General features: G+C 40.1%; 1 protein-coding gene across 2 annotated transcripts; it reads right to left on the bottom strand.

Moving 5' to 3' along the window:
* Positions 1–402: 402 nt before the first annotated feature.
* LOC115825257 (uncharacterized) lies at positions 403–14409 on the bottom strand. Of its 2 annotated transcripts, XM_030789087.1 has the most exons (13): positions 14206–14409; positions 13713–13781; positions 10574–10598; positions 6683–6769; positions 6371–6519; positions 5987–6103; positions 5173–5212; positions 3961–5056; positions 3715–3772; positions 2665–2733; positions 2481–2582; positions 1929–2370; positions 403–690 (listed from the first exon to the last, which is right to left on the bottom strand). In XM_030789087.1, exons 1-13 carry the CDS (start codon positions 14263–14265, stop codon positions 473–475), a joined length of 2532 nt encoding a protein of 843 aa, XP_030644947.1. In that variant the 5' UTR covers positions 14266–14409; the 3' UTR covers positions 403–472. The 2 variants fall into 2 exon arrangements, with proteins under 2 accessions (XP_030644947.1, XP_030644948.1); XM_030789088.1 differs by lacking the exons at positions 10574–10598; positions 14206–14409 and having other exon boundaries at positions 13713–13782.
* Positions 14410–16259: the final 1850 nt, after the last annotated feature.

Genomic DNA, 16259 nt, shown 5'->3' with positions numbered 1-16259 from the left:
AAGGCAAATCCAAATGTTCGATAAAACAGCACTTACATATGCCTAAGGCTTAGACATCTGACACAGAGGTGCAAAGTAGGGCTATACCTCTGTTTTTAAACTGACCTGAATTAGTCACATGAAAATTGAACTTAAATGAATTTCATTTTCTAGTGCTAGAGAGAAAAAACAACAAACAAGAAGGCTGATATATCGTGTTGAACCAAAATGTAATAAAATGAACATACAAATTTTACACTCACTGAAACTGAACAATTACTTTAACATTATTTTTGTTTTGTTTTGTTTTAAAAAAAAGGCTCAGCTGTACACTGTTATTTTTAATACAGTAAAGGTTTCACTCATTGATATCTGTCAGACCTCCAGTGGTGAATAACAAAAAGGTTTTCACATGTTCTGAATCACAGTGGAAAAAACTTAACATTAATAAACAAAAGTTTCTGATAATGGAAATACTAAATTTTTTTCCTCTTTATTTGCGTGCTACGAGCTCTAGGAGAGCAGAAGCAATTTTGCTGAGACTGGAGGAGTTTCCCACCTCCCGCGGAGGAGAGGATGAGGGATGGAAGGGGTCATAAATCTCATCACCAGGACGATCACCACGGTGATATCGTGGTCTCTCACCATACATCCACTGGTCCTCACGCTGGGAAATGGACTGTGGGAAACCAGCAGCCTCCTTGAAATCCCCTGTAAGAAACAGGATACATGAACTGGTCTCAACTCATAGAAAATAAGTCAAACAACTAGAATAGATAATAATCACGTGCATTTTTGCACAGTCCACACAGAAGGTTTCACGATCACTGCCCTAATGCAAAGAACTACTTTTCAGGGGTGAACTCACAGCCAAGTGTATCAGAAGTCAAAAACGTTCATCTATTACTGGCATTAAGTGGTTAGCAGAAGCATTCCACATGGAAAACCAATTGTTTATTCAAAAACTGTACTTATCACCAAGGTTACATCTACTCATCTATAAGTTTAAATGTTGTTGTAAACTTGTTGTTTGTAGGCTTTCTAGCAACTGCAGAGTGTTCGATGGTATTTAAAGTGAAACTGGAATCAATGTCTTAAAGCACAGCTTGTTAGAGAGTTCTTGGATCTAAATGAAATCAGTGAATAACATGGTATATGAGGGGATTCCCATCTAAAAATTTTGCACAGTTACACATGTGCTTATACTGTTTGTTTAGGCATGCACTAAAATATTTACCGATTTTGTATTTCGCTGACCGTTTTCATGCATTATGAATGAAAGTCTGAGTGTACTGTCTTCCTAAGATTAGAATCTTTTTTGAAATCCAAGAGATATCAAAATAGTCATGTTCTTGTTGAAACTGCTTGTGCAAACAACAGATTTTACTATGTATGGGGAATCAATCATAAAAAACACTGGCACGGATCTCTCTTACAAAATGGCAGTTAAAAGAGTGTCACGTACAGTAAGTAGACAGGAATATTGTGTGGGCACAACCAATCAAACTTCCTGAGCAGTGTTTAACAACAGTGCTCAACCTTAAACAGACTGCAGAGAACCCAAACTAAACTCTTCTGTAAAGGACAGCACTGCAAGTTAGACAGCAATGAGTGCTACAATACAAATAGTTAAGCACTAAAAGTACCAAAAATCAGGAACACTTAGGCAGTAATACAATTTAATGCATGCATAAGTATTTGCTGACATTTACTAAATCATTTTGAGGTGAAAGTAGTGAAGATGAAAAGTTCAGTTGTGAGGTTGGACTCAAAAAAACAAACAAACAACAAAAAAGAACCCTCACACATAACATGGGCAGCTGTTGCCCCCCTTGAACAGATCGGCTTAAAAATGCACATAACAAAGTAAGGAGATTGCCCTTCTATGTTAAGTAAAATTTCTGAGTCCTCTATAAGCCACACAAGGATCAAAATGAGCTATTACTTACCTCTGTAGCCACTGCTTCTTTCATTATCTGGATAGTCAATGTTGGCATCTTCATATTGGTCAGCTGACCTTGTCGACCTGCCTCTGTAGGCACGCTCATGTGAACTTCCATCAAAGCGCTCATAATGTCTTGCCTCTTCCCTCAAATCGTTTGTGTAACGTCTGGCAATGTCTGAAGAGCCTCCTGGCCTGTCTTCGTAATGCCTTGCTTCTCGAGTTCCTCTGGCATCTTCCTCATAGTACCTTGTCTGTTGAGAACTTCTGGGAATTTCTTCATAGTGTCTTGTCTCCTGAGAATCTCTGGGATTATTCTGGAAATGTCTTGCCCCCTGCATCATCCTAGAATCCTCATCATAGAAATCTTGCTGCTGCTGCTGCTCCTCCATCTGGATGTTGCTTGAGTGATTGTAGTCCTTTGAGATGATTGGCAACCCATGACTCTGCTGGAGGATCAAAAGCAGATGTCAGTCAAGTCAGACTGTGTGACCAATTGTGGAAAAAAAAAAAAAAACAATATAAATGAACTGGGCAGAACATCTGCAAGTCTACTTACTTCTTTCTTAGCTGCTTTATTCGCCTGGAACTCTTTCAGTACGGAGCACAGCTTTTCTCGTAGGAAGTTAGCGTCGCTGATATTCTCAATCTGGACCTTGTTCTGAAATTGCAAAGCCGGTACATTTATTTTTTGCTCTAAAGCAAAAAGGGAAGATAATCTCCGCCTTACTTTTAGTACTTACAAGAATATCTAGAACATTGCCTGGATTAACATTTGAGATGTCCCTTGAGTGCATTCTTTTGCTGGAACCCTGTAAAACACACATAGGAAATTTATCTTCGTTAATAAACTGAAGATACATACCAGTCCTGTTAATACTTTAGTTATCTTACAGTCATCAACATGAGCATCCACCATGGCATACATAGGTAACAACATGTAGAAACATAAGAAAGTAAGTCTAAGCTTGTGAAAAATGTGGCTAAATATTTTAGGCCCTTAGTACAAACTTGTATCAAAAGAATAAAGGAGTTGAACAGGCAGTGGCTAATGTTTGTGGCTAATAGTTTGTGATTTCTGTTGACCTGGAAGCCAATGACCTAAGTCTTTTTTCAGACTCACAAAAAAAGAGAAAGAAAAACTATGTACCATCACCAGACATGATCAGTAATGTAAAAAAAAAAAAAATCAAAGCGCAAGGAGGTACTCAAAGAGAATGCAGAGAGACAAAACCAGTTTCTCTCATTCTCCCAATTATACATAAATGTTTATTTATGTCACTATGTTGCTTCTGGTCTACAGTGGATGAAAACATAATGTGTCTTAAGATCATGTCTTTTTGCAATCCATTAAACAAATCTAGAACCTCGAACCACACCTAGAAAATAAATACTGACATGAAGTTAAGTGCTGAAGACTTAAGACAAACTTTCATGATCAAGATGTAATGGGTAAGAGTTTGACCCTAAGTACTCTTAATTGGCCATTAGCAGAAAAATGCCATTACGTCTGAGCACAATAACAAGTGACTTCTTACGGCTTTGAGGAGCGAATTATGACATGGACATATGAACATACTGAGGTCCTGGTAGTCACTCAGATAGTCCATAAAACTCTTAAGTTTTAAAGGAAAGGAAAATCTTTAAAATCCATTAGCCGTACAGAGTTCAATTTGCAGATTCTGGTTTACTTTTGGAATTAGAATAATGAAAAATTCGGATGTCTTAAAGGGTGTATCCGTCCTTCCTCATTATACTTAAGCTTCTGTTCATTTCCACAAAAAGTGTTTTACCTGTGAGCTTGCAGGCGAGGTCAGCTTTCTGTCATCACGGGTAAGTTCTTCAAGTTGTCTAAAGAGATATATTCAAAACAGACACCATAGTGAGTAACTGCTACTTAAACAAAAGACAAAAAAAAAGAGAGAGAGAGAGAGAACACACAGCTCTTGTACACTGCTTTTTCTTTTTTCATTTAAGATTACATGTTCATATTAACAGACAAGTAACGGCATGAAATGCAACGCGATATCTGCTCTTACTTTTTCTTTGCAAGTGCTATCTCTTCTGCAGTAGCATCTGAGAACCTGCTTTTCCTTTTCCTTTTCGCATGTGCCTGTTCCTGAGGATACTCGGCCTGCATGTCTCTGTAGCCGTAGGGGGGTCTTGGCTTATGACCTCTTGCCTCAAGAGATCCCATTCTTTCTCCAACATATTCCCTTTTCCTCTCCTCATCTTGGAAGTTTCTACTGTAATATGACAATTCATCTCCAACACGTTGACTTCCCTTATACAATCCACACATCCCATCTTTAATATCTTCATCGCGCCTCATGCGACGATCAGCCTCTCGCGGGTTTAGTCCACTACTTCCGAGAGTTGCGCCAGCCAAAGGCCCTCTGAGATCTCTCTCGGAGAGGCTTCCCCTCTGATGCACCATTTCTGGCTCTTCCATGTCATAGCTGACAGACGTGTTTCCACGTGCACCTCCCCTTACGTACAATCTCCCGTAAGGTTCCTCATCATCATATGAAAGGCCCCCACCAAGTTCTGCAGGATAAGCGCTCCCTCTGATGTCATCATCCCCATAAGTCCTTGCACCACGGTCACTGTTCAGATAGGGTCCCTCTCTGAGGTCATCCTCCAGATGAGGCTTTGCATAAACGTCGTCTTTCCGATGAGGCCTTGCTCGGAGGTCGACGTCTAGTGGGGGCCTTGCACGAAGTTCCTCCTCTGGACGAGGAAAGCCTGTGATGTCTGGATAAGGCTCCCTTTTAAAATCATCATCATCTTGATAGGGCATCCTCCTCATGTCATCTTTTGAATAAGGTATTCCTCTCACATCTTCGTCCAAATAGGACCTTCCATGAAGATCTGGATAACGTCTCACCGAGAGGTCGTCTTCCATGTAGGTTCTTTCTTGTGGATCATTTTGTTGATAACGCTGCTCGAGAATGTCATCTTCCGGATAATGGTAAGGTGATTTACGTGTATCATCTTTCCAATAAGATTTGCTGTGGATATTTTCATCTGTATGAGACTGCCGATGCATGTCCCCTCTTGGGAGCAGCTCTCTTGGGCGGTTAGCCATCAAAGCTTTCCCTGCTACGTTGCTGGATGAAGCACTATGAGAACCTGCTACATTGGTGGGAAATGGTATAACAATAATCAGCATCTTATCAAATCTCCACCATTTACAGACAGGGTAAAAAAAAATTAAAATTGATAACAGCAAGTTTGAACATATGACCTACCTTTTCGTGGTGGAATAAGTGGTGGCAAGTCAGATCTTCTCTTCAGTGAAAATAATGGAAAGAGGAGAATGATTAGACTTCACAATATGATTGATTAATACTTGTTACAATGCTACATGAAACATGTGCATGTTGCGAACTCAACTGCCGCTTTTCCACTGCATGGTACTGGCTTGACTCGACTCTGCTTGCCTTTTACGGTTTCCTATTAGGCAAATCTAGTATCTAGTAGTGGTACCTTTTTTGGTATCATCTCCGTCAAGGTTTCAAGCAAGCTGAGGCGATACCAAAAAGTGACTCGAAAACACTGCGGACAACCGATTGGTCAGAGAGTCCTACGAGTTTCTGGTTGGTGTTTGTGTTTATTTCAGTCGCTAGCAAATCTAGCCTGTTACCTAACACTAACTCTACATCAATATAAGTTATGACAATGAAGGATGCTCTCAACTGCATTTTGGAATGGCGGTTAAACTTAGCCTTTTCATTCTGCCTAAATGAAGCAATGGTAAATATATCTGCGACTCGCATGTGTGTAGTTAAAGTTGGTGCATTGGAAATTATTAAACCAGAGGGGACACGTAAATAAATGTAAACTGAACAAGTATCTAACATGGCTTGGTACCCAAACAAATTTATCTTGCTTCTCTTTCAAAGGTGTGGTGTGAAATCCCAATGTCACCAGCTACATTGAGGGGGTACTAACAAGGTACCAGGTACCAAAAAGCAGGTAGAGGCGAGTAGAGTCGAGTCGAGCCGGTACCATGCAGTGGAAAAGCGGCAAATGTGTTCCAAAAAAAAAGCAGGAGGGGCCTACCAGAATAATTCCCTGTCCTTCCTGTTTCTCCACCACTGCAGCCTTGGCCCTGACGACCAGACCCGGCTGAGCAACTGCACGGTCATTCCAAGTCACCAAATCGGGTCTTTTTGCCTCCTGAGAACAAATAGTCAACTCTTTGGCAAAAGTCACTTTACTCAACTGCTGAGAGCCAACAGTCAACTTAACAGGTAAAACCATTTGATTTGACATCACACAGTGTACAATGATGCCTGAACCATTTCTGAACCAGTCAAAGGGAAAATACCATAAGACGATTCCACTGGAGGGGAGCCTTGATTCACACTCATATTCTATGGTGTATCCTGCATGGGAAAAGGTAGATGCAAAAAAAGGAACTACCGAACTGTATAAACATCTTACCAAGTATTTTTGCCGGTGCTTTCGTCCCACCAGATGACTGGTCATGCTGGGCAAGTCACCCTCTACTCTGCACATTCTGCATTTGTACTTCAACACCCTCTGGCCATCATCTGAGAAAGCATTTTCCAGCTCCATCACGGAGCTCAGCCCTTAGAGAGCAAATTCAAAATGAAGCCAATACACATATGGTACAGTGAAAACTTTTGAAGCTTTCCAAAAGAGTCACAATTCTGAAGAAACTACCATCAGTCAAGTCCACCCAAAAAAAGAATGCGCCACTGTCCAAGTTGGCTCTCCGTGACAATTTCTTACCAATAATGGGCTCATCGAGGTTCAAGTAGTCCAAATAATGTTTGAGATCCATCCATACTGGCAGTGGAGGACGTTTCGAGAGTTTGCCTGTGGAATCCATGTGCAGTGAGTTAATCCAACACAACATAATTCAATCCTTTAAACCTATATGTGCCTTCTACACCTCTGTAGCAATGATTCACATATTAAGTATGCAATAATCTAACAGCATTAGTGCTGTGCTTAGTTTTATTCTACTCAAGGTCAGATAAAATGATCTTGTAGAATTTTGAAAGTCTTGTAAAGCCAGGGAAGATATTGCGCTTGTTAAGGTGCTGGCAACCCCTACAGAGTCCAACAAACTTAAAAGCTGCTACGGCCACTATCTGGAGAGAAAACTACTAAAAAAAGAAATGATAATAGGTAGACAGTAAAGTTGAGATATTACATATCCAGTTTTTCAAATACATTGCACCTAACAGTGGTTCTTAGATTAACAAGTTGTATAAATACAAGGAGCTTCAAACGAACATTCAGTTTTTTCTTTTGATCAGGTAATGCATCTATCATGTAGGCAGTCATGTGTACCAACTGGAGTAAAAGTGAATCGTGGAAAATGTATTGATACAGGTGTTTCATCTCCAAAACTGACTTCACGGCTAATTTTCAACAAGCTCTCTGAGAATATTCAGATGTATTCAGGCATGCAATAGTCTTTGACCTCAAAACATGCTGCCAATGCTTTTAACAAAGGTTGTTACCATTACAAAACTTTACTGATGCTGTATTATGTACAAGAAATGTTTAAGTGGGATAGATATGTCGACCATGATGATCTGTTAGTGCTGCAAGAGAGATTCCATCAACAGATGTCTAATGGCAAAAGCCAGTATCACATCCATTTATCAAAACAAACTAAACTCATGCGTGGGGCTCCCAAGGCATAAATTCTTCCACTGGGATCAAGGGGTTTAATTCCAGATGTGCTAAATCTGACCTCTGACCAGGAGAGTGTGTGTTCACTCCTCATTAGGCACCACTTAACGTCAGTTCAGTGTGTGCACAGTCGAGCGTAGATCTAACGGCGCACTGGTTCAAGCCGCATACCAGTGCTTGATGAACCCCTGGAGAAAACCTTTCTTTCTCTTGCGCCAGTGAAGGTCTCTTCTAGCATCTGCCATCCTGGACTGACAAATGTGTAGTGTGTTTGAACTTGCAGGTGCAGACATTTGTCCAAATCAGAATTGAAGGACAAAAGAAGGAAAAAACCCCCCCCCAAAACTTGCAAACACTGATCATCCACGCATTTGGATCACACGTTTGGATCATGTAGGAGACGATGTTCCCTCAGACAGGTGTGACATCCAAGGTTTGCTGCAAAGGTGGTCAGCTGTACCGTCTATATGCAAAGCAGACTTTAACACCCAAGGGCCTGCTTCGCAGTGCCGAGATCTTACATCTGGGCTTTTGGTCGCAAAACCCAGCTGTGCTAGTTCTCACGGAATGCAGTTCACTCCTTTCCGTCCAGTAAACATGACAGCCAAGTTTCTTCTCTTCTCACAAATGAGTGGTAGTCACTGCCAACTTGATGCCTTCACAGTTTTCTGCACGCTTGCTATATTGACAATAATGTAAGAAATTAAATGGATGAAATGAGAAATGGATGGCCCCAATTTTCTGTTATTTCAGCCCCCATAGCTGAACATTGCCATGTGTTGCATGAGCAATATTCTAATACTCAAATGTGATCAATGTATTCCTTTGCCTGCTCTGAGGCACATCAGCCAGGCAAACACACTACATGGAACTGAAAGATGAATATTAAGTGAAAATGTAACACACATCACTATTACTGGAAAAAGTAATGTTAGGGGCATATTTTATATACCCATTAGTATTCAGTGTGTGTGTGTTCTGTAGTGGCTTCACCTCCATCTGGAGAGTTATCCACATTTTGTTTCATGCAAAAAAAGCCTTTCCCTGGGGGTAATACGTAAATCTGCCACAAAGAGACCAGGGTAAAACAGTCCAACAAATTCATAGTGTTGAAGGAATTAAGCTACCCTGGGTATTCATGACAGTTTAAAAAAAAAGTTTCAAAAAGCTTGATGTGGCTTACTCCTTTTGCACTGAGTTTGCATTTCCCTTATATGATCCACACTTTGGATAATATGAGCTGGATGTTTGAATTGCATTTGAACAGATTACAGCTTTAGCAGAGATTACCACTTGTCCCAGAGAAAAGGCTGGAGAAAAAAAAGTGTTTTCAGAGTGTGGTTTTGCTTGCCGCTGGTGAAAACGTAACTCCCTCCACAACCAAAATTTCAGACGGCAACGTCACATGAAGCCATGTTCACAATACTTCAACATGAAGCAGAGAGGTCCTCTTAACGATCGCGGTTAAATATTGCATGTCTCCAGCGAATTAAAACCTGAGAGTTGCAAAAGTCGCGTTTCAAGCATTTAGACAAGGATATAATACTGCTCGAAATTTAAGGGCGTTAAATTCCAGAAGGGACTCCAATGCATTTCTTGCAGGAAAACATGGATGTCAAAACATTCTGATCGAGCATCTGAATGGAACACCCAGGTGAGGCACTGTCCCACGGTGCAGACACGCAACCTGCATCTGCGATTCAGAGTTTGACAGAATATCACAGCATCACATGTAAATAAAGTGTGACGTGGCACACTTTACTTATGATCTGCTGTCCAAGGGGAGCACAAAAAGACAGTGTATTCCCAGGCGAGTGCTTCCTTTTGCCAATGTCCCTCTCTTGCGCTCTGGGTAGATGCATATACTGCGAGTAGTGCTCAGGTCCAAGGGCTTTACATTGATGGGAAGTGAAGCATAAGCTAGCGTCACAAACCTAGACAAAGGTGGCGGCCATGTGAACGGAAACCGTACGACATCACAGGTTATGGGTTGTTCAGGAGAAAACTGGAAAGCATGTGTATAGTTCAGTTTCTGAACCACAGAAATTTTCCAGTGGTCACAGGAAATATGCAAATTTGAGAGGAACTTCTTTTTTTTTTTTTTTTAAGGACTCATGAGTGGCAAACATGGTCTATGTATGGGTTAACAGTGCATGCAAACATCCAGCATCTGGAAGGACGGTTAGAATCCGCATCGTACCAAAAGTGTCTTCTGTAGTCAGCAGTCCAAGAAAACACAACTGACTGTTTTCCAAACACACGGTGTCATGGCTATCTCTCCTTGTCTTTCCAAGGAGGACATTTCTATTGATCGAGAACCTTTATAGTTGAGCTGAATTAAGTAAAGCATGTCACACTCCTAGACCAGAGAGCTTAGCATACAAAATTATCATTCCAAATTGAGCGGAGAAAGGAGGAAATGAAATAAAAAATATAATGAGATGGAAAAGGGTATTACATTGCAGATTACATGGGGGAAATTTCTGCTGCAGTTTGATACTCAGTGAATTTGGGTTCAATTCCATTTACCTGGGATGAACTGCAAAAATGTCCACACATGCATGCACCATGATATAAATAAATCGTCAAAAGATCAATTCGAATCTTTTTGGAAAAAAAAGTCTCTGGTAAACTGAACAGCATGTGACTTACAAATTGAGGTGTTTCTTTTGCAATCAGTTCACACTTTAGACCACCGTGTTTTTAAAACATCCAATTATAGTCTACCTGTAGTTTTCAAAGTAACATTAGAAACGTAGCCAAAAAAACAACCAAAAAATAAATAAATTTATTCCTCAGTTATTTGTTCAGCAAGTGCTGAAACAAAATGTAATTTGTACATAATTTAGTAACAACAACAACAAAAAACCCACAAAGGGGAAAAAAACACATGTTCAAGAACAAACCAGTGGTTTGGTAATTTGAGGTTAAGAAGAAGAAAAAAAAAAACCACACACACAACTTAGCACGACTTACCCTCAGCAACTAAGTTGTCCTCTCTCTTTTGGTGTGGGGAGAAACAATGCAGAAAGACAGGTACAGGTGAGTCAGATGGAACCACAGCCGTTACACGCTGAATCAACTAGCTACTCTGAGTACTTCAAATGAAGAGGTGATTAAAAGGTGACACATCAATGTTCATTTTACCTAATCAGCACACAACAAAAATCTCACCATCTCTTTTTGGTGTTGTGTGCAGCAATTGTGATATCTTCTCCCTCTGTATGTACTTACCATTTCAGCTATACAATGCTGCAGCTTGCTCCAGTGCACTAAAAAAAAAAAAAACTTACCTGCAACCGGTGTGGGTATCATCCAAGATTGTTGAGTCTGATTTAGACAACAGCCTAATTTTTTTTTAATTGGAGTATGAAATTATTTAATTAAAATTGTTCAGAATATGCTGTTCAGACTAAAAAGGCTTTACAGCAAGTCAGTAATTGCTAAAGATGACACTCATTCAGGAGTTTCAATGCAACCACTCATTTTGAGGGTTACAAACGAGGTAAGTTGTGGTCAGGTACATATTACTGGATACAACGACCTTCACAAAAAAAATTACAGTTGTTAAAAAGGAGAAATAAGTAAATAAGAGCATCTGAGGAATATTACCAATCCGGCAAAGGGTTTCGAAGGTAAGTGCAGGAGGGTCATTAGATAGGGAAAATGTCTTGCAAGCTCACTGCACGTCAAGAGAATCTGGCATCAGAAAGCCCTTACTAGCTTATATGTCCATCCTAGAGACCAATTCTGTTTGTGATTTAGAGAACTTCCCACAGTTTGACTCACTGCATAGGCAGTCAAACTCTACAAGCCAAAATTCCATATTTTGGACGTTAGAAAGTTACAGAACAAAGTCTTGGATTAATTAGGGAACTTCTCAGCTGCAAGCTGTCCACTGTGGTTTTAGAAAGAAAAAAAAAAAAAAGGTTTCCCTAACGCCGGGATCAGACCAGACGATATTTTTGTCTTTCACAATGGTCACCATGTCAGATTAGAAAATCATAGTGCCATACGTTCTTGCTGTGTCTTGGCAACGCTACAGGTATGACCCCGACCGATCATTGTATGCTGCCTTTCACGACCTTTTGCAAGGTCATAGGTCGCCAGGGAGGAGGGTCAAGAAATTGTCAATCATGGCTACAGAAGCGCTACGTGCCATGCTGTTGGTCTTCTGCTCCGAAAAGAAAAATAAAAGAAGGAGACATGAAAGAGGCAGGGGTACTGTTGCCACAGCTCAACGAACCTGTCCTTGGTTTCGTAACCTGTCCTCGGTTTCGTTGTTCCAAGCAGCGACAGCAGCCTCCCTCTTTTTCCTCGCCATGTATTTTTACACATGTGCACCAGACAGCACTCCGTCATTCATCCTATTGGTCAGTGTCAAAGAACAAGTCGTAGGAGATGTGAAACTAGGCAGGAAAATGCAAAATGCTCTGACATCGCTCACACAGCGCTCCTCTTAGATTGTCACACTACAAGGGGTAGAGACGCCCGTTCGTCTTTCCCGACGTTCATATTCGGGCCTGACTCTGGAAATTTATCCGCGACGACAAAATCGTGTTAAAATCGGGCTGAATTCGTATAGCCTGAACCCTGCACGAGTACAGTTTTGTTTGAAACATCATAAAATGACCAGGAAAAGCATACACGGTCATGGATCACTGTGATGGCGCACCGCATCGTGGTTTAGAATGCACCCCGAAGATTTTCAAGCCGAATCAAAGAAGTCTCTCAAAAGAGAAGATAACTGACAAAACTGACAGAAAAAACAGCATGTGGTGCAATACAAGCTGAGACAGGGCAGTTTTGGATCTACGGCCACACAGTTCAGTTTCCAAATCTTCAGCCCATCACAGAAAAGTGCACAGAATGATAAAGATCAACGCATCATTCTGAAAGATGACGATGGCTTTGACAGAAAAGCAAGACATGTCCATCAAGATGCCCCAGCAACATGTCAATCCGCTGCAGAGTCTGGAGAGAGATCGCCCTAATGATAATAATAATAATAATAAAAAAAGATAGGTAGAGCATGCTATTAGGCTACTTAGGGCAGTACAATGATATGGGGCATGACTGCTTTGAAGCAAATGGATAGGACCTTGTGAACAACCCTTTCATGGCACTATACAGTCTACAGAAATCACAAGAGAAAACGTCTCACTCGATTGTTACATCCTACATTTAAGAAGACGGCCAACGCAATGAAGACAAGCTAATAAAAAAAAAGAATCATGGCTTTGTAGAGCAAAAGAAACCAACGGTCTTCAAGGGGCAACGCCGGTCTGATGAACGAGGATGAACCTGTATAATTGCACTACCACCTGGATACACGTCCAGAAGAGGCAATGCTTACACAAGACAATGAATCACTCTGTGGTTCTGACTGTATAGTAAAAGACAAAAGTGTTCCTTCTCGATGTAAACATTGTTTACATTTTGAAATGAGTGACAAAACCGAGGAAAACTCATCACTCACTCTCACTCATTATCTAAGCCGCTTATCCTGATTAGGGTCGCGGGGAGTGCTGGAGCCTATCCCAGCGCTCATAGGGCGAAAGGTGGAGAAACACCCTGGACAGGTCGCCAGTCCATCGCAGACCGAGGAAAACTTCAAATTTTAATTACTTACAAATGATAAAGAATCGCTTTGTGGTTCCAAAAACTGAATAGAAGACAAAAGTATTTCTTATTCTCTCAATGTGAACAGAACTTACAATTTGACATGAACATGGGGCGCTGAGGAGAAGTTCCAATTTCAATTCAATTTCAAATTTCAACAAGAAGTGGGTCATTAGTGTGACCAAAACAACCATTAAATGTTGCTAGAATTGCCTTACAGATGAATTATACTGGGGGGGGGCAGTTTGTAAGTACACACAGACACGCTGAAGTGAACATCTGAAATTCAGCTAACACAGACTGTGGAATGCATCGACGTGGTTTTAAAGATAGAACTCATTGGTGAATATAAAAATTGGGGTATCTGTACTTTTAGTACTTCACACAGCAGGTTCCTAAGAACTAAATAAACGACATCAGAACTAAATAAACTTGATCACTTTGTATTCCCAACCATTAAGAGAAGACAAAAGTATTTCCTTTCATCTCTTACCCTGATGTGTTGGGCTGTTGTCAGGTGGATTTTATAAAGCGTTTCACCGCGAATTCTTTTTTGGCACATCTGAAAAGAAGAGTTACATTCCTTATTTCACATGGTGCTAACACAATCGCAAACTTCAACATAAAGTGTTGTTACTAAAATCATATCATAGCTGATACGATACATTTATTATTCGAAAAGAGATACAACACACTACAGACCTATTCCATCACAAATTAATTAGCGTTGCAGAGACTGTTTAGTTGACGACACGTGTGGCCGTGTTTCAAGTTTGAATTCTGCTTTCCATAAAGAATGAATAGTATTAAATGTAATTCGGGTACAGAACAAATGACGACAAGCCGCGCACTGAGTTTAGTCCTAGTATACTGCAATCAGTAGTTACTTAGTAGACTGTGGTTTACGTTAGATTAAGATATTTAGACTACTTCAGCAAGTAATGCAAAAATTATAGGACAAACAAAATCAACATAATGAAATTTACCACACAATGGATGAAATCGTTCTCTTGGCCATCATCGTAAACTGTTCCAAGATCCGCCATTTTGCACCTTTCGATAGAATTAGGACGCTAGATAGACCCAACGCAACCTTTGCAGATCTGCTTAAATTCGCTAGGTTGCCTGCAAGAAAAAAACTAAAGAAACGGCGTAACTCTAAGCACGCTTCTTGACGATATCACTCTATAAATTTCATGTGCTAGAGGACCAAAGAATTAGGAATTGCAGCTATAACATGTTCCGTACTTTTTTTCCTTGTTGAATTTGGCTACAGTCTGTTGTCTTAACGCTGCCACCTACAGTGTCGGCGGTTACCAACCTATGTCAGAAGTGAAAGATAAAAGATAAACTGTTAAAAGCAAACGCATATCGGGATTATTATTATTATTATTTTACTCACACTATTGACCACACTGTTCACGAACAAATGACCAAATATTCGTAATTTTCCGAATATGCCTCGTATGCATTTTTTTCTTTTCACACTCAGTGTACCAAAACACTGCCATCACAGAACCATCATCAGCACTCTGCAGTAACGGCACAAACCATCTGGGTTGTCTTTTACACCACCAACCAGCAGAGACACAGCCAGTGCGGTGAGCAAGCTGCATTTACGCATTTAGTGTATTTTACTTACCACTTTCTGTGGTCAGGGAATTTTTCCAGGCTATTTCAGAGCCCAGAATATTGTTTGGGTATCTAGTGTGAGGACTTGTGTCCTATGTTACTTCTCATTCCATGATAAGAGAATGTCCTTACATGTACACAAGAAGTGCTGTGCAGTTGTTGTCAGGTGATGTAGTCCCGTTAATGTATACACCAACATACGGAGACACCAAGTATAATCTAACTGTATGCCTTATAATTGAATAGCTTGTTGAGACTTTGTCCCTTATGGAGTTAAGAGTTTTTAATGGTGCTCTCAAAATATTAAAGGTCATGGTATATTGAAAAATGAGGTAGGAACAGAGAACCAACATACACACTAGCATCAAATATCAGACCTGACAGTTTGGACTCCCACATAAAAAAAAAAAAAAAAAATCCCCCAAACATTCAGTCAATGACATGCCTTGATTCTTCTGAAACGAAAACTTGTTAACCAAAGCTTGGCAATCCAAAGCACTCTCCATCTGCTTCAGCCAGAATTTTTGTCACAGCTTCATCTCTCTGAGGGTGAAGAAAAGGGACTTTGTGACATTTGAAATATCTAAATTATATAGGAAATACATATGCCAATCTGAACGTACATGTATATAAATTAAGCGTCTACTGAATCTGAGCAGTGACTCTGACTAAGAAAGAAGCAGCTGTTTTTACAATTTTTTCCCATACATTTTATTAGAAAAGTTACATAACACCATTGCTTTAGCTTGAGAATACAGGCAAAAATACAAAAAAACAAAACAAAAAACAAACAAACCCAGGAACAAAAAAGAAAAAAACAAAATAACAGTATGACATGTAATAATCAGCTTTCCATAGTAAGAGTATCTACAATAGCATCTATGAACTGCATTGTTTTTTTTATACAAAAAAAGGACAGAGGCAAGTTTACAAGGCATTATTTTTGGAAACAAACAAACAAAACAAAACAAAAAAACACATTCCCACACTAGTTCAAATGTAGTAAACTGTGAAAAATGCGAAATGTGTCATTTCTGCACACAGGACGCCGTTAAAAGTAATTTTGAAACCGCTTCCTAAACAACTACCAAAATGAGCAACGATAAGGAAGATCCATCCACTGGGGAGGACTGCAGACTGAGAGCCTCGCAGGATGAGAAAAAGAACCGTTTAAAAACAGATGGCACCATTTCCTACAAATCTCTCGTTTTTTTTGTTGTTTTTTTTTCCTTCTTTTTTTTTGCGTCACTGTAAGCCATGATAACATTGTCAAAACGTTTGTGTTGATACTGAAGAAAGCTACATGGATTTCTAAGTGTCCATCCAAAAATACCTAAATTCACAAAATAACGTTGGGGTGGGGGGGGGCCACAATACGGGCAAGTCGTAATTTTGCGAACGAAAACAT

Source organism: Chanos chanos, chromosome 12 (genome assembly GCF_902362185.1).
Source record: "Chanos chanos chromosome 12, fChaCha1.1, whole genome shotgun sequence".
Lineage (NCBI taxonomy): Eukaryota > Metazoa > Chordata > Actinopteri > Gonorynchiformes > Chanidae > Chanos > Chanos chanos.
This window is presented reverse-complemented; position numbering and strand designations above follow the sequence as displayed.

Bases quoted from the DNA above. Each gene is read 5' to 3' on its own strand.
- LOC115825257 (XM_030789087.1), bottom strand. From the start codon at position 14,265: ATGGCGGATCTTGGAACAGTTTACGATGATGGCCAAGAGAACGATTTC. The intron at 6,104-6,370 runs GTAAGATGTTTA...ATTTGTTCTCAG, and splicing joins AGCACCGGCAAAAATACTTG to GAGGCAAAAAGACCCGATTT. The intron at 5,213-5,986 runs GTAGGCCCCTCC...TTTTCACTGAAG, and splicing joins AAGGACAGGGAATTATTCTG to AGAAGATCTGACTTGCCACC.